General features: G+C 51.8%; 1 protein-coding gene across 1 annotated transcript; it reads right to left on the reverse strand.

The window, feature by feature from the left end:
- Window positions 1-96: 96 nt before the first annotated feature.
- Window positions 97-21,447, reverse strand: COPG1 (coat protein complex I subunit gamma 1). Its single transcript, XM_075514334.1, has 24 exons — window positions 21,293-21,447; window positions 17,963-18,015; window positions 17,067-17,147; window positions 16,894-16,965; window positions 15,983-16,062; window positions 14,992-15,067; window positions 14,745-14,837; window positions 14,335-14,421; window positions 14,026-14,183; window positions 13,258-13,391; window positions 12,417-12,484; window positions 11,471-11,659; window positions 10,912-11,007; window positions 9,274-9,517; window positions 8,820-8,895; window positions 8,372-8,475; window positions 8,139-8,264; window positions 7,643-7,711; window positions 7,131-7,273; window positions 5,613-5,784; window positions 4,520-4,617; window positions 2,089-2,227; window positions 1,003-1,101; window positions 97-385 (listed from the first exon to the last, which is right to left on the reverse strand). Exons 1-24 carry the CDS (start codon window positions 21,327-21,329, stop codon window positions 255-257), a joined length of 2,625 nt encoding a protein of 874 aa, XP_075370449.1. The 5' UTR covers window positions 21,330-21,447; the 3' UTR covers window positions 97-254.
- Window positions 21,448-24,262: the final 2,815 nt, after the last annotated feature.

Raw genomic sequence — 24,262 nt, forward strand, 5'->3', positions numbered from 1 at the left:
CGGGGAGCGGCTGTCGCGGTCCCGTGTCGCCTCGCCTCCTCCGCACGCCGCCACCAACCCCTCCGCTGCAGGGACAAAGCGCTTCGTAAAAGCGGACCTTAAAAACGTCGTTATTTTATAGACAGAGCCCCCAACACAGCTGTACTGCAGAGAACACAAAAGCTGCTGTAGTGAACGTGATCCCTATTCTGCTGCCAGAGAAAGAAGCGGTGCCCGCGGGGGCTCGGTGTCAGGACAGTCCTGGAAAAGGCGGTTTATCCAACAGAGGCCATGATCACATCCACGGGGAGCTCCTCTCCGCTGCGGGCCGTGACCTGCATCGTCACGGTGTCGGTCAGGACGAGACGAGACCGTACCAGGAGGTCATGGCCGCCCCGGAACACACCTGGAAGGGAGAGCGGGAGGAAGGGGTGAGCGTGCGTTGCAGGCCGCCCTCCTCCCCTGCAAGCCTAAAAATGAACGCTACTGCTTGGCAGGGGCAGGTTTCCCCAGGTGTAGTCTGGCAAATCCCCAGCACTGGGCCAGGAGGGACCCTCGAGGAGCACATTTTTCATTCATTATAACAACATACCTGGGACTCTTGCTACCGTAAAACTCATGAAAGCAAAGTGTAAAATAAACTCCAGCTGAAAAGAGATCCAGGCACTCCTTCAGCGACTACCAGCCACTCGTCTAAGAGCTCCGGTATATGTCCATTTTGGATGCATTACATCCTCCACAGGCTCACTCCAACCCAGGATGCCACAGATGATGAAGACAGCAAATTCCACCCAGCTGAGCCCGGGGCTGATCCCAGCATCCCCCCACCACAGCACCCTCCCCAATCCCAACACAGCTGCTCTGCACTTGCAGAGACAGAAACCATGGCAGGGACAAGCCTCCAAGTCCTACCCGGAGCACAGCAGGCTCCGTCAGAAACTCCTGCCCGGATTTTCAACAGGCAGCTCTCTGCAACCTCCCAAAGAGGTGCTACTCGAGCAGAGACCTCACCCCACAGCTCACCTGCCAAGTACAGTGTGTGAGAGTTCTTGTTATCTGGCACTTTATCTGATCGCTCACAGGGCTGCATCCCCAGGAACTTCACGATATTACTAACCGCCTCTGTTAAGAAAAAATAAATAAAACAGGCTCCATGTCACGGGTGTCTTGACAGGGACACACACAGAGCATCTACAGGTGACTCAAGCCCTCCCTGCACGCTAGGGTTCATGTTCCTTGTACTGAGGGACACATAGCATCGGCCAGAATTGTGATTTTAGAGGCCACCAGGGAGGCAAAGGCAACACACAAAAAACCCACCGCCACACAGCAGTTCTGTTATCTGATGCAGCAAAGGTGCAACAAAAACAGGAGGGTGAATGAGTCAGACAACGGAAGTCGGAGAGTGCAGCTGGCTGCACGCTTACTGTGCAACCCCGACAGCCAGCTTGCTTCTCTGGGGACAGACGCAGAGGGAAGGAGACACCTCGCAGGCCTTCAGGAGGAATTTGAAAAGGCCTCAGGAAGGTATTTCAAGCCCAAAGCGCTGGGCAAGGAAGCACAGAGATGGCTACAGGACAAGGACACCCTTCTAAGCCATCAAAAGGACCGAGTTTTTACAGGCTTCTCAGGAACAACAAAAGGACTCTTTAATACATGATGAAGGAGAAGAGGGCTTACACTACAAGCCTGCCCGCTAACCTCATGTCTTCTGCTTTATGCATCTCTCTTTATTGGTCTCGAGTCCTAAGGTCAGAGCATCTCCTCCTTCCACAGACGGAAGGTGGGAGCTCACAGCTGAACTATGGTCTGTCTGCTTGGGAGGGTAGAGCGTGAGAGCAAAGCAAGATGTTCTCTTGCCTCCCACAATCCAGCCTGGTCTCCACAGGGCCCAGAATACTCATTTGGGTTTTTTTGAAACCTGAACTAACTTGTTATTACAGTAACCGTAGCTCCACATTTAACAGCTTTGGTGAAGTTACTTGTGAAGGGTTTTGCCCCATTAGCCTTTCTGTGAGAGATCTAAAGTGAGCCAGACTGCGCCTCTGGACTTTGCCTGTTGGAGAGAGAGAAATGTTAAGAGCTCTGCTGGCTCAGGCACCCCCTTACCTTCAAGGGTTTTAATAGCAGATAAAGTAAAGGTCTCTTCCTTTTCATACTCATCACCCACTTCATCCCAGGCTGCTCCAAAGTTTGGCTTCAGAACTCGCTGGATGTGATCAGCCACTGTTACCTCCAGATCTTCAAGCTGGTGGTAGAAGAGGTTCAAATGAAACATGGTTGTTCCTAATTCTGCTCTCTCCAGAGTGAGCTTTAGGCTGGATTCCCTGAGATCAGGTGAGTGTAGGAGACAGCTTCTAACTTCCACTCATGAAGGTGTCACAGCGAGCCCTGCCCTTTCTGGTTTGCTCAAGCAAACATCACTCGGTTGAGGAACTGCTTGGCGTGGGAAAGCCACTGGTCATGCCATTTCCAGGGTTTACAAAGCAGGTTCCCATTCTGAGCACGGCCCTTGGCCTGACAGAGATCAAATCACTGGACAAACATCCAAAACAGAGGACAAAAGCTAAGAAATAGCTGCTTGTGCTCATACAGATGCAGCATTTACTTCCCTGGAATGGAATGCACATAATTTCTATTTTGCCTTTCTGGCCCATCATTTTGTAGGCTGCTAATGTACAGTGAGACACCGTCAGACACTTGCTATCGCCTAATGGTGTGTGCCAGGTTAGCTAAACTGCTGCTGCGACTACATCTGTGCAAGGCAGAAGTGGGCTTGTCCCTCCAGAGCATGTATGGAAGAGCAGTCAGTGCCAGAGCTGACTAGACACCAGCCTTGATTCATTTCAGCCATCGCTGCAGGAAAGAATCTCCTCCTGATTCTAGAGGGAACACATAGAAGAGTTTGAGTATCACGCAAATGCCCTGGTGACTGGCAGGAAGCAGAGAGAGGGGTTAATCTTGCATGTTCCTTTGGGAAAAACCCTCCCCGCTCCTCCTGGGAGGATGCTGTGTCCTCAGTGACTCACTGCACAGCAGTGCCTCTAATCAGATTCGCAGCAGTGACAGGCAACGCACAGAAAACAGCTTCTGCAGCTAACAGGGCAAGCTGAGGTTGTGTCACAACATCTCTTCCTCTCTGGAGGGTAAACACCACCCTCTGTGAGCCAGTCCTAGTTTCTGACCACACGTAAGTTCAGCTTCTTCCTTTGTGGTACAACGGCCGTCCTGGAAACGGCAGAGCCTGGAAGAGAGGTGCTTCTGCAGCATCGGTGCTTTCATCAGTCTCGGTTCTGGGGAGGGAAGAGGCCCACCTTCCCCAGAGCAAGAACAAGGACGGCAATCTGCCTGTATCAGGCAAGCCACCAGGCAATTAACTGTGCCATCACAGAGAGCAACTCATGGAGAACAAAAGATGTCCAACAGCCTTCTGTCTCCACAAACCTGACTGTGCAAGTGCTGGAGCCCATAGGGCACAGCCAGTCAAGCCTGGAGGACACACCATGGCCTCCCAAAATACAAGTATCCTGCACAGTCAGGTGTCTGCCTGGAGAGCAACAGGAGGATACTCCAAGCGAGACAAAGCAAGCTCTCCAAACCCACATCTGCATCCTGGGACAGCCACCACAGAGACAGCAAGAACCCACTCTTCACGCGATGCTGCCCACATCAGTGTCAGTGGTCCTGCACTTGGTCCTGCGCTTGGGTCACAACAATCCCAGGCAACGCTACAGGCTTGGGGAAGAGTGGCTGGAAAGCTGCCAGGCAGAGAAGGACCTGGGGGTGTTGGTTGACAGCCGGCTGAATACGAGCCAGCAGTGTGCCCAGGTGGCCAAGAAAGCCAATGGCATCCTGGCCTGTATCAAAAATAGCGTGGCCAGCAGGACTAGGGAAGTGATCGTGCCCCTGTACTCGGCACTGGTGAGGCCGCACCTCGAATGCTGTGTTCAGTGTTGGGCCCCCCACTACAAGAGAGACATTGAGGGGCTGGAGCGTGTCCAGAGAAGGGCAACGGAGCTGGGGAAGGGTCTGGAGCACAAGGCTGATGGGGAGCGGCTGAGGGACCTGGGGTTGTTCAGCCTGGAGAAAAGGAGGCTGAGGGGAGACCTCATCGCTCTCTACAGCTGCCTGAAAGGAGGGTGTAGAGAGGTGGGGTCGGTCTCTTCTCCCAGGTAACAAGTGACAGGACGAGAGGGAATGGCCTCAAGTTGCGCCAGGGGAGGTTTAGACTGGATATTAGGACATTTTTCTTCACTGAAAGGGTTATCAAGCACTGGAAGAGGCTGCCCAGGGAAGGGGTTGAGTCCCCATCCCTGGAGGTGTTTAAAAGCCGTTTGGATGAGGTGCTCAGGGACATGGTGTAGTGGTGGGCTTGGTAGTGTTAGGTTTACAGTTGGACTTGATGATCTTAAAGGTCTTTTCCAACCTATACGATCCTGTGATTCTGTCACATAGTTGCTTGTAGGGATCTGAGTATAGATCACAAAACCCCTCAAAGTGACTGCAGTTTCTGTGATCAGGTACACGCCCAGCTCCTTACCACATACTCATCCTCATAACCCTCGTCGTCCGTCTCACCCGTGTTCGGATCACAGTCCTTGACAGTGAACTTCATCATGCAGCTGAAGGTACAGGCCACTGGAGGCAGGGGAGGCAAAGGCAAAGCTCACGTTACCACCAGGTCTGTAATCCTCTGCAGCAGAACGGGGTTGGGAAACCTGGGGCAGCTGGGTTCTCCCCCTCACTGTCAGCAGCACAGGCTTAGCCAGTGACCTAGAGAGGGCTCTCCGACAGTTTCTGTCTCTCAAGGACAAGGTATTTATTTGTAATATTAAGGCTAGCAAACAGTGATAAAGACAGGCTCACGATGGTTGTGTAAGACCATAATCCTCAGATCAAGGGCTATTATTGATGAACCTCAAGTTGTGTTGGCAATACTAACTAGACATGTCCCACCAGCGCCCTGTGAAGAGGCAAGATCCTTATCTAGAGACGGTTCATGCGCCTCCGAAATGAAAGCACCTTGCACTGCAACATGGCAGCTGATTAATACCACTCGGCTGGGAGAGGAAGCAATGACTCATCCCCGAGAAGATGGGCACTGCTGGGTGAACGGCAGCAACACACACAGGTGAGCAGTCCCAGAACACAAACCAGGGAGACCAAAGCACAGGTAAGGCCTGGTTTGTGTTCTGGACAGTGACAAATGAGGGGATGGCAGTTCAGATAGGCATCCCTGAAATTCTAGCAGTTTGTCTGAAATACCCCTTTGCTACTCAGAGCATCTGGGCACTTGACAAGTACTAGCCTCCCCACACACTAACACGAAGAACAGACAGGCTAAAGGACACGCCAGGGAGCACAGAGAGAACTCAGCAGAGAGCAGAATGCTCATCTGCCAGCTCTCATAGCCTGACTCGACAATGCTACAGCACAAGGGAACCAGGAGGGGAGAAGGGAGGCCTGACAGCCCCGAACAGCAAAGAGAAGTCATGCTCAGCATCACTCAGGGCTGCACCCACACACAGGCTATAAATATCTGGCTAGGATGCAAGGTAGAATGTGTGGGGGCGAGCAATACGGTACGCTTAATTTGGGGGATGTCAGGAAAACACAGAGGGCGAACTGTTTACCTGCTGTCGGATCCTCTTCAGACAGTGCCACCAGCGTGTAGCAGGTACCCGGCTGGTTGTACACCAGGGTTTTGGCAGGTACGTAGCCAATGACCTCATACCCCTCTGTTGGCTCCATCTGCACCGTGACATTCTCCAGGATCTGATCATTCAGGGTGTTCGTGCAGTCAAACTAAACAGGGAAGGGGAAAGCAGCAACAGCTTGAAGCTGCTCGCTATAGATCTAATAGCAGACTCACTTGAGGCAGAGTGGGAGTGTGGTGTCAACTTGTGAACCCCTAACTCTTTGTGTTTCAACAGTGCACCCCACTATCAGCTGGCTAGTCACAGGGCTCATGCGTTTGAGCAACCGTGACTAAAAACTACTCATCTAAATGCTTTAGGGGAGAAACTAAAACCCTGCAGGGGACTCCAGTGCTCCAGCAAACTTCTTTTTTTAAGGAAACAACACTTAAAATGAACCAGCACACAACTATCCAATGCCTGCCCTCTGCAACCCAGGCAGGAGCAGAAATTTAGCGAGGGCAGGGATGTGTCAGCTTCTGCCTCCTTCAGTTCACCAGTTTTTCCTCTAAATGTACTTCGTCCTTTCTCCCTGGATGGTAATTCCCAGGTTAACTCTTTGCTGTATGGAAATGCGAGTACTGTGTTGCCTACATCTTCTCACTTAATGCTACAGGGACACAGTGCCCCACAGCAGATGGTAAGAAGATCCTTTGCACAGCTCAAACCAGGGGTAGTTTGAGCAAGTTTCAACAAGCTCGATGGTTTCAGCAAGTCTAAACTTGCTGATTTGACTTCATTCCAGCTGCAATGACAAGTCACTCAACCTCATACAATTGCGTCTGGTGGATGGACAACAGAAACAAAGATCAAGCCCTACGAGGGCTGTGTAAGCAGTTCTGAGCTTTTGAGGAAGGAGCTGGCTAAGGACAAAACACTGCTGCTCACAAGCTAGCGTAGGACTCGCTGTGCCTTGAAGTCCCCAAGGCCCAGGCAAAGATGCTGGCACATCAGTCCTAACATCTCACACGTAGCAGCGCGGCAGTACAGCCAAGGCCAAGACGTACAGAAAAAAGCACCTGTACTACACAGGCTAAAAGTAAACGTAGGGGATGAAGAGCTCTCCCCCACCACGTCCCTTTCTTGGGTACCCTTTTCAGCCTCTCAGATATAGTAAGCTTCATTCTTTTATGCCCAAACCACGTGCTTGGGGACCCTAAGGAAAGAACACAGCTCCCCTTGCCAACTGCTCAGTGAGAATAGCCCCATCTAGTGCTTATTCGATTTATTTTGGCTGTACATGTAAGCACTGTTCAGCCACCCACACACACACACGCTCCCTAATTAATTTTTTCTGGGGCTCTACTGCCCTGGATGAGAAACTAAGGACTCCTCATTGCAGTGACGTGCTCTGAACACAAATATCCCCGAGCTCTTTCTTCCCAGTGGAGCTGTTAACTGGTCAGGAGCTTATTTTCCAATCCTCTTTCAGCACCACATGCCATAGCTACTCACCTGGAACACCATGTGGCTGACAAATGTGTGCTTGGTGCAACGAACCACGTACTCCGTCTCCAGCTCTGTCAGGGCGACAGGCTCTGGGGAAGACTTGAAGAGTGGGCCCAGTCCCCGAAACTCTGGGATTGCCCCCAGTTGCTCTGAAACAGAGGACACAGCAACCATTGCCTTCCCCAACCCACAGGAAGGTGTTAGCAGTTTCAAAGCCCTTGTTTAAGTTGCCAGAGGCTGCTTAGCAAGAAACTATCCATCAATCATCCATAAATATTCACTAGGGACTTTTAAAATTAAAGGCAGAGTCATCCTTTGCCCACATCTATTGCAAGATAGAAAGAACAGGACTGCAGGCACCCCCATCCCCCAGGAGTGAACAGCTGACTTAAAGTTGGCAGCCCATGTCATTCTCTGAAAGGAGAGGAGAAAAAGCCAGAGGGGCTAAGGCAGACTCAGCAAGAGGTGGCTATATTGTTCTCACACACAGGCATAGGACAGGTCTTGCATCAGTTTACCTTGGAATATTTCTTGCCGTGTTGCTGCCACCTTCTCTGGCTGTTTGACTACAGCAACAGGGGCATTTTCTGCAAAAGAAAAAGAAACCAAACAAAAAAACCCCAACAGATTTGAAGGTGAAGAGTAAGAAGTAACTAAATCAGAAAACAGATCAACGTCTGGAGAGGGATTTGACTAAGGAAAGGAAGGGAGCTCATTTCTCATCTTGCTATGGACTAGGCACCCGTATTTAGCTTCCTAAACACCTCTGGAACTGCAGCAGCTCCAGGATTACCAACTATTACTATTATTAGCAGTTGGACTAAACCAAACCACTAATGCAGGAGCAACCAGATTTGCTGGCCTTAGTCTTCACAGAAGATGTAATCCCACAAAATTCAAATAGGATGGAGCTCAGCAATTCCCCGCAAGCCCAATGCAGTCTGTTGTCCGGGGGCTGGAGCTGCAAGAGAGTTACTAGCAGTTTGGACCAGCATTCAGGGGACTGCTCCTCACCTGCTCTTTGCTCGACGATAGGAGCTGTTGCCAAAGGAACGGATTTCAAGTCAAAGGGTTTCTCGGAGGGCTCCAGGGTGTACTGATGCAGAGCCCTCTCCAGGCCAGGGATAGACACCGTCAAACCTGGGGACAGAAGGGACAGGTCACTGAAACCACAGATAATGCAGCTCTTTGTCACTTGTTAAACCAGGAAAGAGGTGCAGGCTTGTTTTGAGGACTTCCTGCATTACCATTCAGGATGTAGCCAGCATTGAGGGCTTTCTGCTTCTGCTCCAGAACATTCAGGTAGAAGGTGGCTCTGTCTCTCACTTCGTTGTCATCATCCATCACACACCTGAAAGGGAAGGGGAAAACTTTCTTCAGTGCAAGGCAGCAGAGTCCACATGAATGAATCCAGGTGATTAAGCCACCTGACAGGGCCAGAAAAAACACGCCACAGGAGACAACCAGCAATCTACTAGTAATTGTATTAGAAAAGCAACCATCCACCCCACTTGGCTTCTGTCTGCTTTGTGGTGCTGGATGCAGTGGTGATCCCATCACAGGATCCCAGGTACCCACTGCACCTTCTCAGATCCACAGGTAGAAGAGACTAGACATGCATGGGGATGCTAACAAGCTCTCAAGTGAACAGGGTTTTTCACCCAGGATGTTGAGAAACTCTGAGGTACAACTCACCTTTTCAGTAACACCAAGATACTGGGTAACATCTCCTCATTCTGGGCTCCAAACTTGGCCAGGGCACTTACAGCACCTGTAGCACAAGTCATGAAAACAGAATTAGAAAGCAAAGAAATCAGCTAAAGTTTCCTCCATTTCTTGGCCTTGATCAAATGCCACGTCAGAGATGCTACCACTAGTATAAAGCATTACTATGACTAGAAAGAAGCAGATGTATTACAGTGAAGTGCCTGCAAACCTCCCCTGACTAGTTTCAGAGTCACTGCATCTCCCTCCCCATTTCTCAGCTGCAGGCCGCCTCTTCCATCAGTACTGCTGCAGGATCTTTGCTGTGGAAGATGATCTGCTCAGGACTAGAGAGAATACAATCCTCAAAAGCAGAGGTGTTCATACACTGTATTTCCTTGAAGATCTGTCATAGGGCAGACAGTTTTCCAGGTCTGTCTCTTACCTGCCCGGACTTCTTCATGCTCCAGGACAACCCTGTTGTAGATGAAGCGAATGTATTTGGAGGGGTTGTTGGTTTTGGGCCCTTCCTGCCCCAAGAGGTGGAGGATACGAGTGGCCAGCACAGTGAACTCGCAGTCCTCGATGAATTCGCAGAGGTGAGACAGGCCTGTCTCTTTGCTCTCTGAGTTCTCCTCAATGATGCTGATGATGCAGTCCACGATGGCTCGCTTGTATTCAAAGCCGCCCTAAGGAGCAAAAGGGAACGGCTCAGCTGGAAATCTTGAAGTATTTCAGAGACTCTGAACTAGCCAGACAGGAAAGAATTTCCTTCGAAAAGGTCACTCACACTCAGTGCTTCTAATCTGTGTTTGAAAGGAGAAGGGCAGTAATGCTGCCCCCACTTTTGACCCTCTTTACACCCAGAGGGCCAGCTAATATTCGAGCTCTATTGCCAGCTCCCTTCAGAATGGCTGCAGTGAAGAGAAAAACAAGTCCTAAAGAGGGTAAAAGAATCCATCCCCCTGAAGGATTTACATCTCCTTCAAAATCCTCTGCTGCTAGAATTAGTGCCTAAAAACAGCCATATGGGAGGAGAAATAAACCCAACCCTCTCCCCTTTAGCACCAGACATCTGAGGATGAATCACAAGAGAAATATATTAAGGATCATATCTGCCACAGCAGGACCCAGCAAATAGCCCCATTAGTGTGGGAAGACAGGCAATCAATACCTCCCCAGGCACACCCCACAACCTGACGTGCCGTTAATGCTTGGTTATCTTCAGACATTATTTACTAGCGTCCTCAATACACACCAGGGGATTAAACTGCACACTATCCTCTGCCAATAACATGCACAGTGCTGGGCTTTTGGGAGATCTTTCTGGAGCTACTTTGGATTAAAAAAAAAGCTTTAAAACAGAATGGTTTGAACTACAAAACCACATTCGAAATGATACCATCCACCCACAGAAAATCTGGGAAAGGAGAACGGTCCATTTTTCACAGGAGCAAAATGAGATGCTCTGGTTTGTTTCCAAACGAGAGGCTGTAATTGGCAGAAAGTGATGTCAGAGCAAGCAGTGGTGCCAGCTGTGTTGCAGGCATGTTAGCTCATTTAGAAACAGCCTCAGCAAACCTCTGTAAAGCTGTCTTTCTACAATTTATGTCTGACTGAATGCAGAGAATGGTTATAGGTACTCGTGATCCCTTCACTTCCACAGCACAGAGAACAGAACAAAAGTGGTCCCGTGTCATCAATAAATAGGTTGTTATCGAATCTTTGTGTACAAGACAAAACTTCTTGGAATTTGCTGTCAAAGTATAAAAGAAAGCTGGTTCAAATGTGAAACACACATGGACTGCCAACAGAACTGCTGTTGCCTGCATTTGCTTTGAGAGTTAATAAACCCCCAGAAAAATCAAAGAATGAAAACCACATTAAAAATATGCCTGGCAGTACGCGTATAACTGTTGTGCACAGCTGGCCATTTCTGCCCGTTAGACTGCAAGCCTTTTAGAGAGAGGCTCTTACTGCACAGCATTATCAATAAAAGCTTGACTCTCACAGAGGCCACTGTGCAGTCCTGCAGTTCATGCATACAAACAAGGAACACAAAGTAGTTGTCCTGCAAACTTACCTCTTCCCGAAGCATAGTGAAGAGAAAGTTCATGAGGACGGCGTGTTTGCGAGGATACTTCTGACACAGTGCATTGATGGCCTGCACCACTACAACCTGGAGGAAAAGGGGGGCAAGTAAAAAAGGATTCTGTCCCACCAGGCAGGAAAAAATAGTTGAATTGTGTCAATTTTGTGGTGGTCCCTAGCCTGGAAACTACGGTTTTGCCTCTACTTATCCAATGAATGCAGTTCCAGGAGGTACAACACTAGGAATTGGAGGAGTCTTTATGCACTGGCCAGCCCCTAGCAAAAGCCAACACCCACTGGAAAGAAAAAGAGATTTAATTCTCAAACGGCATCTCCCCAGAAGACAGCATGTGACTTTGGAGCTGGGTGCTGTATGACCGAGGCATGGCTTAGACTGATAGCCTCAGATTCTTTCTCTTCCCTGCAAATACTCTGCAGCCCAGCTCCTGCAAGCAGCTCCATGCAGGTTTCAGAGTGCACACACATACATGGACAAAGACCAAGGGGTTTCCTCAGGAACCTGCGTGTCCCTCCTCCTCCCACGTCCTTACTTTGAACTCATCTGAGATTTCTGACATGAAAGAGGAGATCTGCTTCATGAGCCGGTCAATGCTGCTCTCACTGCCAGTTTTCAGCAGCGTGGTGATGGCCAGGGTGGCTATGCTGCGGTTGGAGTCTGTCACAAGGTTCTCCAGGTCTAGATTACAGGCAGTCACAGCGGATGGGTGCTTCATGGCCACCTAGAGCAGAGAAGGAAGAGTGGAAATCACTCAACAGATGCAGAAGGCCCAGCTGGCAAAACCCTCCAAGTCTCTATAAGCTCTCACTCCTTCCTGTAAAAATAAATGCTACAGACCATACATGAGGGTCATCTCAGACAAACAACTAATCTGAGGTTAAAGTAATAAGCTCTTTCTTCCTGCAGAATTGCATCTCTTGCTGGAAGAAAAGCAGTAGTAATAAAGGATCTTTTACTATTTTCAACTCTCTCATTTTCCTCTATATATTAAGAAAAGAAAGCTATGAACTCCCAACAAAAACTCAGCGAGCCTAGCTGTGCAGAACAGCTTTGTGGGTGGAAGCACAGCAGTCACCAGACACTGCCATTCTGCCTTTTTCTTTTTTAGAGTTTACAAGGTCAAGGGAAAAAAGCTGGAGCAAAGATTGCCACGGAGCAGGCAAGAAGCAGCATCAAGGTTTGATCCCTGTTTTACAAGGAGCTCCTTCACTACGGGAAGCTCAGAAGGGAAAGCAGTAACAGGTAAGACCAGTGACACTCTTAGAGAGACCTGTGAAAATGATTGCTTTTTTTTCCCCCCTTCTGTAAAACATTCTTTGAGGTTTTACTCCACTCAGAAAGCAATGATATGTAAGACTGTAGCCCAGGGTAGAGGTTATTCACACAAAATCATCACAATCTGGCCCCCTTTCTCTTCTGAAGTCTGCACCTCCCTGCATATGAGAAACTATTACAGCTCCCAAGAGACCAGCTCCTACCTTGTTGAGGGTACGGACGGCTGCATATCTCAGTGCTGCTTTCGGGGAGCTGCAAAACAGCTGCAAAACTGCAAGGTGGGAAAACCAAAGGCAGACATTTAGGCAACCTATTATTGAGAAGCATTTCATACCTAAAGCAAGAGCTTCAATGAAGAGACAGCTGCAGGCACAAGATAACTAGAAGCACGCTTAAGAAGCAACTGTAAATTTACCAGCTTCCCCCCTCCCTCCCTGTTGCCCCCTTTGCCACACATCCCTGCTGACAACTAGCTCGTACCCACCTCCCTCTTTTTCCATGGTGCTGCTGTCCTTCGCTCCTCTCGAAAGCCAATTTCATCACCTTGTCATCTTTCCTATCAAGTCCATTTGAACTGCTGTTCTCCATTTTTATGCAAACCCTGTTCCTTTCGCAGGGCCGGCCCATGAAGGGCACCCTGCCTGTGCAGAGAGGTGACACACAGCCTCCCTACCTGCCAACAGTCCCAGCTCAGGAGAACCTTTGGACTGGACTGAGCTGGCAAGGCAGGACCCCAACACCTTGGCTTCTTGCACAGTTACACTCAGTCTAAGGCAGGGAGATTAATCAGTTAGAATTCAGCCTTGTTTCACAGAAAAAAAAGACCCCTCTGGTAACCCACACTTGAACACACCAGGCAAATACCTTTACAGGAGCAAAGCTATTCACACACCACAGGCTCTCAGCAGCAGCATAAAGCAACAAAGGGCACGGCAGCATTACAGGCCTGAAACTACACACGGTCCTTGTTTCTTGGGGTAATCAGCAGGTGTCACCACCGCAGGCCCATAGTCCCCTCGCCAATGCCATGAGTGCCACATTTACCCGAGACAGCCGGAGCCAGCTCTTTGGCAGTGCAGTTGGGCAGGTTAACAATGGCAGATGCTGCTTCGTAGACCACCATCTCATGCTTGTTTCTTAGGCAGCTCTCGATGAAATCGAACAAGGGGCTATCGCGGCTAAAGGACAAAAAAACGACAAGAATGAATTAAAACAAAGGTGCTAACAGAAATAAAGAATCTGGCAGCAGAAACAGGCAGGTCCCATAGCCCGTGGAAAGGTAAAAAGCAGCTGTAAGTCCACTGTCCCCAGATTTTGCAGTGGTCATTATAGTGTACTTCCAGCACGCTTGGCCTGGAAGCCAGGCTGCCTTCTGAGAAGACACCCTCTGCCTTACAGGCTAAAGGGAATCTCCCTCAGCCCTCACACACCGAGAGTCAACTGTACACACCACAAGTCTTATCTAGCAGGAAGCCACACTGCATACGTGGTAGCCACATAATTACAGAAGACAGAGAAAATGAAGTAGAATATCTCAATAAAGAACAGCTATGCAAAACGGTCCAGAGAAACAAGAAAGTATTCGATGTGCCAGCACACAGACAAGACACACAGAAGCCATCTCATAACAACCATGAAAGCATGCTGTATTTTCTCTGCTGCCTTTTAACCAACAATAAGAGGGCAGAAGCTGCATGCTTGCTCTTCAAAGACAGAAGTAATTGCCCTCACAAGATGGCAAGCGAGCCTGCAGGAGGAGATGGAAGCAGGACTGGAGGAAATTCTCCCAGCAGGGCAAAGGAGCCCCCTCACCTGCCAGCCTCTTCCTCCAGCAGCTTGCTGGCTACTCGAATCATCATGCAGTAGGCAAACGGCGACTTCAGGCCGTGGCGCGTGAACTTGCTGAGCATCTTGTTGACTGCCAGGCGGTCATTCTTCCGCACATGGTAGAGCAAGCCCAGAGCATGATACTGTGCAGGGAAAGAGATCGTCACAAACCCACAGTGTGTTCTTTCCACTTTTATCCCCTCTGTTGCCCAAAAGTGCCTGGCTGAGCTCTAGCAGTTTGCTCCACTCCCAGCTGCTGCTTGCTATTCCCTGTGTTGGCAGCGGGTTTCCTACCTGCACCATGATATTGTCACTGGAAGCTGCCTCCTGAGCCTCATTCACCCAGCGTTTTACCACATCATAACTGGTCTTGAGCAGGTGCTGAGGGAGAGACAAAGCCACAGACAACCCATGAGAGAAGGATGGAGGAAGCTTTGGGAATCACAGCTGATATTAAGAAGAAGCGAGCCTTCCCCATGACGGCACTGGCAGCAGCAACTTACAGAATAGCAGAGGATCGGCATGCAGAGACCTGGCCATGACGGCTATGGCCTCAAGAGGTCGATGATATCCCACAAAGTCAGCACCAATCGCTCAGTTCACAAAGACTGAAACCCTGAAACTCCCAAGATGTCCAATCCCACCACAGATGACTGCTTCCCAGCTTGCCTGTCCCTCAGGCCCACCCTGCAGGGAGTACATACCAAGGAGGACACCAGAGCAGAGCTGGATACACTTGGCACTTTGTCAACAATCGCCTGCTTCATGTAGCGCTCGATAGCCTGCAACATGGTACTCTGCAGGGAGAGGGAAACAACAGCTGATATGGAAAAGCTGTTAGGAGTGTGAAAGGGGAGATGCAAAGGCATGAAAAGCAGAGTGAAAGGTGGGATGGGGTGATAGGGAAAGGTGAAGGGCTTGGGGCTGCCCCAAGGGAAAAGCAGCACTTACATCAGTGATTTGACAGAGTGCTCTCACAGCAGGGCCTCGATAATTGTCATCCTTCCCAGTCATGTCTTTGGTTAAGCTGGTTGAAAACAGGAAGCTCTCAATACTGCACTCCTGAGCCAGCAGCTCTCAGGTGCACACACAGTGCACACAGAGCAGCAGGCAGCCAGGATCACAGCTGAATGCCAAGCAGGCAACCGCAGGTCTCGGGCAAGTCCCACTGGGGTGGGAAGGCAGGAGGAAAAGATCAGTGCTCAGGTTCCAAGCCCATCAGTAGGCTGTACGAGCTCCTGATCACCGCGGGAGGCTGGAGTGCACACACATGCTCCTGAGCCATTTGTCTTCTTTACTGAAGGCTCATTCCTGCCCTTTCCCCAGGATCCTGGTCAGTGTGAGACCAGCTATGAGGGGACAGGAGTTCATCACATCGCAGCACTTGGGACTGGCTTCTGCCTGCTGCACGGCCTCGGCCCTCAGCAGACCCTGTACCCTCCTGCTCCTGTCTCCCGATATGGCACCGGCCTTTCAGTGGGATGAGCAGCAATTCAGGAATGACTCACAGACGGAATTTTGTTCCCCAGTGAAGTCGCATCCTGTGCTGCTAAAGGAGCAATAAATCCCTGCCTACCTGTTGAAAGCCTTGGGATTTATGCCAGAAAGCTTCAAAAAGCTTCAAGGCATTCAGACAGGAAAGTAGGATTTAATGAAACAGTCTTTTGCAAAAGGGAAAAAACCAGCAGTGCTGCCATATCACGTAACCAAGAGACAATCCAAACACCCATAGGTATGGGATGTGGGGACCCAGCACATTTCACATACATCACTAGGAGTCTGTATTTTAATGGCCTCTTTTAAAGGAAAAATTTTTCCTCACCAAGGGCATTCCCTATCCCCACCCTGCTTAGGGACTACAGTTATCTCCAGGCGGTTGGACAGGCATTACTGGAGGACACGTGAATATAACAGTAAGAAAAGCAGAGTGACTGAGACTGACCTGCTAGTAACAATGATTACATCTTCTGCAATAGAAGACATCTCTTTGATAGTCAGGTAACACATCCGGCGAAGAGTTGGCTGACAAGGAAAGAGGGAAGACAGACATCAGCTGAGAGGATCCCGGATAGGAAGGAATCTCAGTTTTCCCTGCTTCCATGATTTTATTGTGAAGATCAAGAACCTGATACCTTCAGAGAGCCCCGGTGCCCGAGTGTAAAAGAGGTACAAACCCCATATTAATTAACAAAACACCTCTTCCTCTTCTAAATCCCTCAATCTTAGGGTGAAGCCGCAGAGATATCAGATTTAGCTGGACCTACAGTTTCATGTTTCACTTGTCATTCACATGAACAAAGAGAAAAGCTTGAAATCATTAGCTGAAGGCACCCTGTTGCTTCAAAACCAAGAAAGCAAGCAATTTATATCCCTGAGCCTGGGGATTTCTACACTGGTCTCATCATTTTAATGCTTTGTGGTTTGCAGGACCACTAGCGATGGTACTACTGCTGTTTGTAGGTACTAATTCCTAGCCTCCTCCAGGACACACTGTTGTTGACTCTCAGCAGGAAGCAGGATCTTTTAATGCTGGGCACAAAGCACAGTGTATTCTAGCTGATTATATGCTTAATCTGTGCCTAGCACAATCTCAAGAGTTAAACAACAATTCAGAGGGAGGAACCTGTCTCAAGAACTGAGAATGCTTCAGTCAGGCTGCTACAAGATCTGGGAAGGGCTAGGAAGCCGTTGTCTGTTTCTAAACTTTCATCCTACTCTTCCCACTCAGATCAGGTAGCTCCAGGAGGACAGAAAAGCTGACTGTATAAAAAGGCACATCTCGAGGCTGAAAAAGACACTGTTGACAACTTGTTCCACCAGATAAATACAGCAGAAAACAACAAGCAGACTTACATCATTGGACTGAAACAGCTTGGTCATAGCAAAGAAGGATTCGGTAGCTTCCGTGACACCAAGGTGCTCCCCCTAGAAGATGTTTGGAAAGAAGGAAGGAAATCCCATTTACCACAACCAGCTTCGGACCTGCTGCAGGTGTCTATTTATAGGTGTCATTTTCTCTCCCTTACCTGGTTTATGAGATACAGGATCTTGGTGAGGATGTGAGCACATTTTCGTGGGTTTATGGGAGTCTCATTAAACACCCGTGCCTGGAAACAAAGCACAGACAAGGACGTTGACACCAGCGCACCCTCAGAAACACTGTCCTGTCTGGTCTTGGTCACCGATACAAACAACAAATTGTGGGCAAGGTATGGCTTGATTCTTAGTGACTTTGGATCAGGTTTCCCCTCAATTCCTGTTAAACACGGTCCCCTTTTAAACAGCTGGTTCTACAGTCTCACCCTGGGATCGCAAATGCAAGTGCAATTAAGGTTTAAAGGCCAAATACTCATCACACTTTCACCCACACAAGTCTGGATCATGTGCTAGCTAAAACACTACTCTTCTGACAGATGTACGCTAGCTCTGCAAGGCTAACGGGAGCCAACACCATTCACAACATCGCAAACAAACAGCTAACACTGAAACAACAGGGTCTGGGGATCGAGAAGTTTATCTGCTATTGAATAGAAAGGCATTTTTTCAGAGTAAAATCATAGACTATTCAATAACCACTCATACCCTGCTCATTAACTTTTCATCTACAAGAAATTCGGGGTGTCCAAGGCCAATTTCCCAACCAATTTCCCAACCTTTCCTCACCCTAGGGTGAGCTTTCCCAGATAATTTCATTCATTTTATTATTATTTGTAGTTTACAGTCTTTAATTTATTACAGAGACCATTTCAACCTTCCCCCTTCCTCCCTCCAACAATAAAATAAGAACTAATGGGAGCATTGCCCATTTCTTTCAGAGCTAGCAGGACTCTAACAAACCCCCACTTCCTTGCTGAAGTTCTCCAAGAGAGGGAGAGACTCTAGACAGAAAGGGGTAGACGAAGGAGAGCTTCTGAGGATTTACCTCTTGCAAGACTGCACTCTTCTCCAGGTGCTGGAATGGGTTGGAACCCCCACCTGCAAAATAAAGAGAATAAAACTCTTTCTGGGGATAGTGCTATGGGAAAGCAACTTTCAAACCATGCCCATAATTTAAAAACAGATGGAGCATTTTGGGGTAACTTTTTCATGAACACCAAGCAACCAGAGCTCCCTCTTTTAAGCGATATTAATTGGATGTCTTCACAGCAGTTAGAGAAGGCAGAGCAGACAGGACATTCTTCGATTTGTCATCCCCCCCAGAAGTAACTGAGCCAAGGCAGACTGATTAGCCGTAAAGTAACTGCGCTCCACTGTTATCCCCACAGACCTATTTCCAGCCCCTGGGCAGGGAGCTTGCTGACAGTTAGAGCGTCAGTAAGACAGGCCTAGAAACAAAAGCTCAGACAAAAAGAGGCATTGCTTGCCAGACTGTTGAGTCAGGAGTGCTTTATCCCTCCCTTATAAACCAATCAGAAATCCACCAGTAAAGTATTTTTGGCTCTACCACTAATTAAGAGAACAAGACAGTGGACTAGAAAGTCTGGACACAGAGTAACTTTCATTGTTCCACTTAATAGAATAAATTATACTAAATAATTTAAAACCTCGCCAATTAAGGACGAAATAATCAGAGGGAAAAGCACTATCGTTCTGCATAGCCTCTATTAGCTCGCCTCCTAAGCATTTGTGAGCTGCAGCTTTTCAGAAGCTGCCAGTTATTGATAAGCAGGTTTTAATTAGTACCTATGTTCAGCCTGGCCCTGGGACAAAACACAGCCACTTCCAGCACGGTTCCAATGTTTAACAAGCCTGGTTCACCAGAAAGCACAGCTCCTGGGCCCAGCTCCGGTCTGACCGGGGCCTGAAGCATCCTACGCTGGCACCAAGAGCCTTTGCAAGGGTAAGTCTTAAACTGGAAGGCAAACACATCTGCACCCCAGCTCCTTCCCGTTCATTAACTGCCCTCCTCTGGCTCAGGAGAAGTTTGCAAATGCAGCAGGTAGCCAAACAAAGCACAGACACTTATGTGGGGTTGGGGAGAGCAGAAAACATGGGGAAAGAACAAAAACGATGTCTCTAGTATGGCTGTGAACCAGTTCTAGTATGAACATGTGAATGTGTTCCAAAAAACCTTCTTAGCAGCACAGTATTTCCCACGGCCCAGCATGTCTACAATCCCTAAATCAGCCATCAACAACAGAGCATCGCCTCTCTATCTTTCATAGCACTAAGGATCTTGAAATATATTGCACGTGAGGTCTTGATCCTCACAGCACCCTGCGTCAAAGTATTTTTCCATCAGAGGAGAAACAGACACAGGAAAGGTAGAGGCTGTGTGTTCAGAAAGCTCCTAGTATTGGATGACTAACAATAATTTGTACTGATCTGGAGAGAAACAGTCACTGAACGAGCAAGGATCTCGGAACAATGACATGCCCAAAATAACATCTCAAAGTGCACTTCTGAGAGCCAGTGGAAGCAGCTCATCCAAGACTACCTAAACCATCCACGAAAAGCAAAGAAACAGAAACCAATTAAGTGGACGCACACACTCACCTCAACAAAAAGACTGTCCCGTTAGACTTTACACGGAAAGAATGGGTATAAAAGGCCTGTAAATTCAGGGATGATGCCCTCCACCTAAGACCGGGAATGACAAGCACTGAGGCTATACATTTTGGACATATACACAATCCACAGGAGAAAGGCAGGTGCAGTAAATCCTAGGAATCTTCATTCAAAACAGAAGCAATGGGATGAGAAGTAAAGGCAATAGCGAAGAAAAAATGTTGGGAAGCATGCAAACAGCAGTGCCAGAAAGAAGAGCTCTGTGAGCTCTCAGTGTGAACAGAGTCAACAAGAGTCAGCATCATAATACAAGGAAGTGCATCTCCTGCCAGCCTTGGCCATAGGTAACGCAATACCTTGAAGCGTGCAGCAGGTGCAAATGAAGAATAGCCCCCAAAATGAAAGCCAAGAGCGATTCCCCTCCAACAGTTGCCTCACTAAATTCTCCGCTTACCAAGACGTCACTGGAGGCTTTGGACAAGGGAAACAAGGGCAAAGCATTTAATGCACGTTAAAATAAAAAGCAAGCACAGTCACACAGAACAATCGCTAAGATTTACGCTGAAATCAATTCGCTTCAGGACGCGCTGATTCGTTATGCAGAACAAGCTGCGCAGAAAGCTTTGTAGAAAGATGAAAAAGATACCACAAGGCACGACCATGAAAGTAAACACTGTCGTATCTAGCCTTGATTCCACCTGAATTACGCACCACATAAAATATCAACCTCTTCCTTACTACTCGGGCCTAAAGTTTTGAAACGTCAAGCGATCACTTTGTGTTTCTTCAGCGCTCTCAGCCTTTCAGACCCACTGAAGCTGGCAGCAATCTTGTTGGAAGAGCAGACCATGTGTGTTGGAAAAGCAGCGCTAGAGACTACAAATTGGATTCCACCCTGCTTTAACTTGAGAGGTGGGCAACTGTGAACAGAGCTAATACGCTCAATATTTAGTCTCGGACTCTGCACCCACAGCAGGTACCGTCAGTGTGCTGTGCCAATGCAACAGGTTTAGCCTCTGGTTGAAGCAGCAAGGACGACGGCAGCAGGCTGCTCTAGTGCTTCCACGGTGCTTCTCACCACGCTCCTGTGCACACCAGCCAGCCCCCGCTGCAACCCTGGCACCGAGTCTCCCCTCACAGCTCCCCCCTACCCACAGAAGGGGGGGGGTGTCTCCCCTCACAGCTCCCCCCTACCCACAGAAGGGGGGGGGGTGTCTCCCCTCACAGCTCCCCCCTACCCACAGAAGGGGGGGGGGTGTCTCCCCTCACAGCTCCCCCCTACCCACAGAAGGGGGGGGGGGGCCCCCCTCACAGCTCCCCCCTACCCACAGAAGGGGGGGGGGTGTCTCCCCTCACAGCTCCCCCCTACCCACAGAAGGGGGGGGGGTGTCTCCCCTCACAGCTCCCCCCTACCCACAGAAGGGGGGGGGGTGTCTCCCCTCACAGCTCCCCCCTACCCACAGAAGGGGGGGGGGGGTGTCTCCCCTCACAGCTCCCCCCTACCCACAGAAGGGGGGGGGGTGTCTCCCCTCACAGCTCCCCCCTACCCACAGCGAGGGTGGGGTCTTCCCTTACAGCTCCCCCTTACCCACAGCGAGGGGAGGTCTTCCCTTACAGCGCTCTCTTACCCACAGAAGGGGGGGGTCTCCCCTCACAGCTCTCCCTTATCCACAGGAGGGGAGGTCTCCCCTCACAGCTCCCCCCGGCCTCCCCTCACAGCCCGGCTCCCCCCACCTCCCCTCACCCGACTCCTCGTCCTTCTTGTCGAACTTCTTCAGCATGGTGCTGCCGAGCGGCCCCTCGGTGAGGCCCTTCCCGCCCCGTGGCACTCCCGGTCCCGGTCCCGGTGCCAGTCCCGGTCCCGGTGCCGGTGCCGCCGCCCGCCCCTTCCTGCTCCCCGCCCCTTCCTGCCAGCCTGTCACTGCCGTCCCGCCCGCCACACTGCGCAGGCGTGGCCCCGCCCTCTCGACGTGGCTCCCGGCTGCGGCCCGAGCCGCGGGCGGGGCGCAGGGGCGTGGCGCGGAGCGGTGACTGACAGGAGGAGAGGGCGGGGACCGAGCGGGAAGGGTGCGGTCTGATTGGCGGGGGCGGGGCTGGGGTCAGCACTGGGGCGGGGCCAGTAGTGGCACTGGCAGCACCGGGAGCACTGGGAGCACTGGGAGCACTGGGACTGGGGGGACGCGCTCGGCCGGGGGGATACACGGGGCGTGGGGGACAGTGGGGCTGCGGGGGGGCACTGGGCGGGAGACACTGGAACCAGGGGACACACTGGAGGAGACACAGCATGGAGGGGACACACACGGGACTGGGAGGGGGCACTGGGATCACTGGAGGGACACTGGGGACGCCATGGGGGGGCAGGGGAAGGGCACCAGGGAGCTCGGGGGACACTGGGGCCAGAGCAGCGGGGGGCACACTGGAACTCGGGGAGGGGCGATGGGGCGATGGGGCATGACACGGGCAGGGGGAGGTGCTGGCAGGGGCTCGGTGCCCCTGGGACGAGGGGGGCAGTGGGGGAGAACCCCCTCCTGGGGACAGGCGGTTGTCACCTGGACTGCCAGCCCTGGAGCGTCCCCGCTGGGACGCACCGTCACCGGCAGCTCCTCCCGTGCCCCAGGTCCCGGCTGCCAGCGACACCCCGTCCTGCACCCGCAAACCCCCGGACCCAGCCCCACGGCACCCGCCCGCTGCAGCGGGGTGTCCCCGGGGTCCGGCGCTGCCTGGGCATCGCCTGAGGGCAGGCGGGGAAGGCAAAGGACCCGTTACCCACCCTCCCACCTCACCCCAACCCACCCATCTGCTGGCACATCCCTTCGCCGGCTACCGAAACACGTCCTTCCCGCAGGGCGCGGGGTCACCCCGATTTCTCCTGCCCCGTTCCCAAAGCCAGCGCCTGCTCCGGGGCGAAGGGGCCGCACTCACCCTGCAGCAGGTAATCCTCGAAGAGCATGGCTGCGTCCCCCACCAGCTCCAGCAGCCCGCCCGGCAGGCGTCCCCGGCCTCTTCCTCGCTCGTGCCACCCTGTACTTTGCACGGGGCGGCCGCACTCTGCTCCGCGCCGCTCTTATCTCCCAGCCTCGCTGAAGACGGCGGCTCCGGCAGTGCAACGCGACGTCCCCGTTGGCCCAGAGGTGCTGCAGGCACCCTGGACCGGGGGCCAGCCCCGCTGCCGGTGCAAGGGGTGACACCCCTCGTCTGGGGCTTAATGAGCTTCGGTCCCCAGCCCAGGATGTGCCCCACTGCAGCTCCAGGGAGAGAGAACACAAAATAGGGGCAAAGAGGGGTGCAAGACCGGAATAAACCACGACAAGTCATGTTCGATGCCACCTTTTATTGTGCACGCTCGCTGCCACTGGCTTCCAGGCTCAGCTGAGCTTCGGGGAGGATTTTTGCGTGCTGCAGCCACCCGGAGAGAGGCAGCCCATGGGAAAACGTGCCTGGCTGGATGCATCCATCCAGAAGACATCCAGCCTTTGGAGACATCCCGGCAGCGAGCGAGCGAGGAGCGAAGCAGTGCACAGAAATCCCTGTGGTGCCCAGGGCTGGGACCCCTCCGTGCTCCGGGGCTGGCTCCCCGGCAAAGGCAAACCCAGCTGTGCCTTCTCTGGTGGTGCTGAGGTGATGGTTATTAAACCAAATCCTCCCGTGGCCGCGGCTTGTGCCGTGGGCGCCGGGACCGGGGGGACGAGGCGCCATGTCCGTGGTCCCCCGCGGTCACACCGATGTCACCCCGTGGCCCCGTCAGCCCCGCTGCCCTCTCCAGCCCCGGCCGAGGAGCCGTGCCCCAGCCGGGGAGGTTTATTTCCTGCGCCCGAGGCGGGCCATCAGCTCCGTGTTGGCAGCCGCCTTGGCCTGCAGCTCCTTCTCCCTGGCCAGGTCGAGCAGGATTTTCAGTACATGGGTGGGGACATCGAGTGACAGGGACACCTTTCGTGCCTTTTTCCGGGGAGCAGGTCTCTTGGCGGCTGGGCTCACTGGCCAGGGCAATGCTTTTCTTGCCGACTCCTCTAGCAGCGGCGGGCTGGCTTCGTCTGGATGAGACCCTACCCCAGAGCCATGGTCACTCCTCCTCGTTTTGGGGAGACCTGGCAGCATCTCGTTAGCGCCGGTGGTTTCCTGCCTTGTCAGCTTGCCTCCGTCCCCGGCACGGGAGGCCGGCGGGAGCCACTCGTGGCTCGGCCCCATCCAGGCTCTCGCCGGTGGCCCGAGGACCACCAGGAAGGTGACCAGTGTCCTGCAGCGCAGTGCAGCCGGGAGCGCCTGCGGGGAGCACGTGGCCGGTGCTGAGCGTTGCCCCCCCGGCACGCTGCCGCGGCCCCGCGGCCCCCCAGGCAGGACGTGTCCCCGCCGGGGTGCCACAGGCAGAGCCCCCGCTCCCGATGCCAGCCGGCCATGCCCGGCACGGGGGGGGGGGCTCACCTCCCTTTTGGGGAACCTTCAGTTTTCCACCCTGATTTTAACCTTTTTGCGTGGAGGGGGGAGTTTTGGGGAGGCTGAAGGGGACGTGGGAAGCAGATCAGCTGGGTGTCCCCGTCCTTTCCCGCAGCCCCCAGCCAGACGCTGGCTGTCCCCTCCATTTCACACCGTCCAGCCCTTTGCTGCCCAGGGGAAGGGACATTCCCCCCCAGGGGGGTGGCAGCAGGGGGACTGCGGCCGCTCCCCAGCCCAGACCTGCCCTTTGGCCGGGGAAGCATGACGTGCCCGGGGTTTTGGG

The sequence above is a fragment of the Mycteria americana genome, chromosome 11 (genome assembly GCF_035582795.1).
Source record: "Mycteria americana isolate JAX WOST 10 ecotype Jacksonville Zoo and Gardens chromosome 11, USCA_MyAme_1.0, whole genome shotgun sequence".
Lineage (NCBI taxonomy): Eukaryota > Metazoa > Chordata > Aves > Ciconiiformes > Ciconiidae > Mycteria > Mycteria americana.

What these genes read in the sequence shown, in the direction of transcription:
- COPG1 (XM_075514334.1), bottom strand. Translation starts at nt 21,329, where the DNA reads ATGCTGAAGAAGTTCGACAAGAAGGACGAGGAGTCGG. An exon ending in ATCTTGGTGTTACTGAAAAG is followed by an intron (nt 8,476 to 8,819) that starts GTGAGTTGTACC and finishes CTTCCCTTTCAG; the next exon opens with GTGTGTGATGGATGATGACA. An exon ending in TGCTGGCTACATCCTGAATG is followed by an intron (nt 8,265 to 8,371) that starts GTAATGCAGGAA and finishes TTCTGTCCCCAG; the next exon opens with GTTTGACGGTGTCTATCCCT.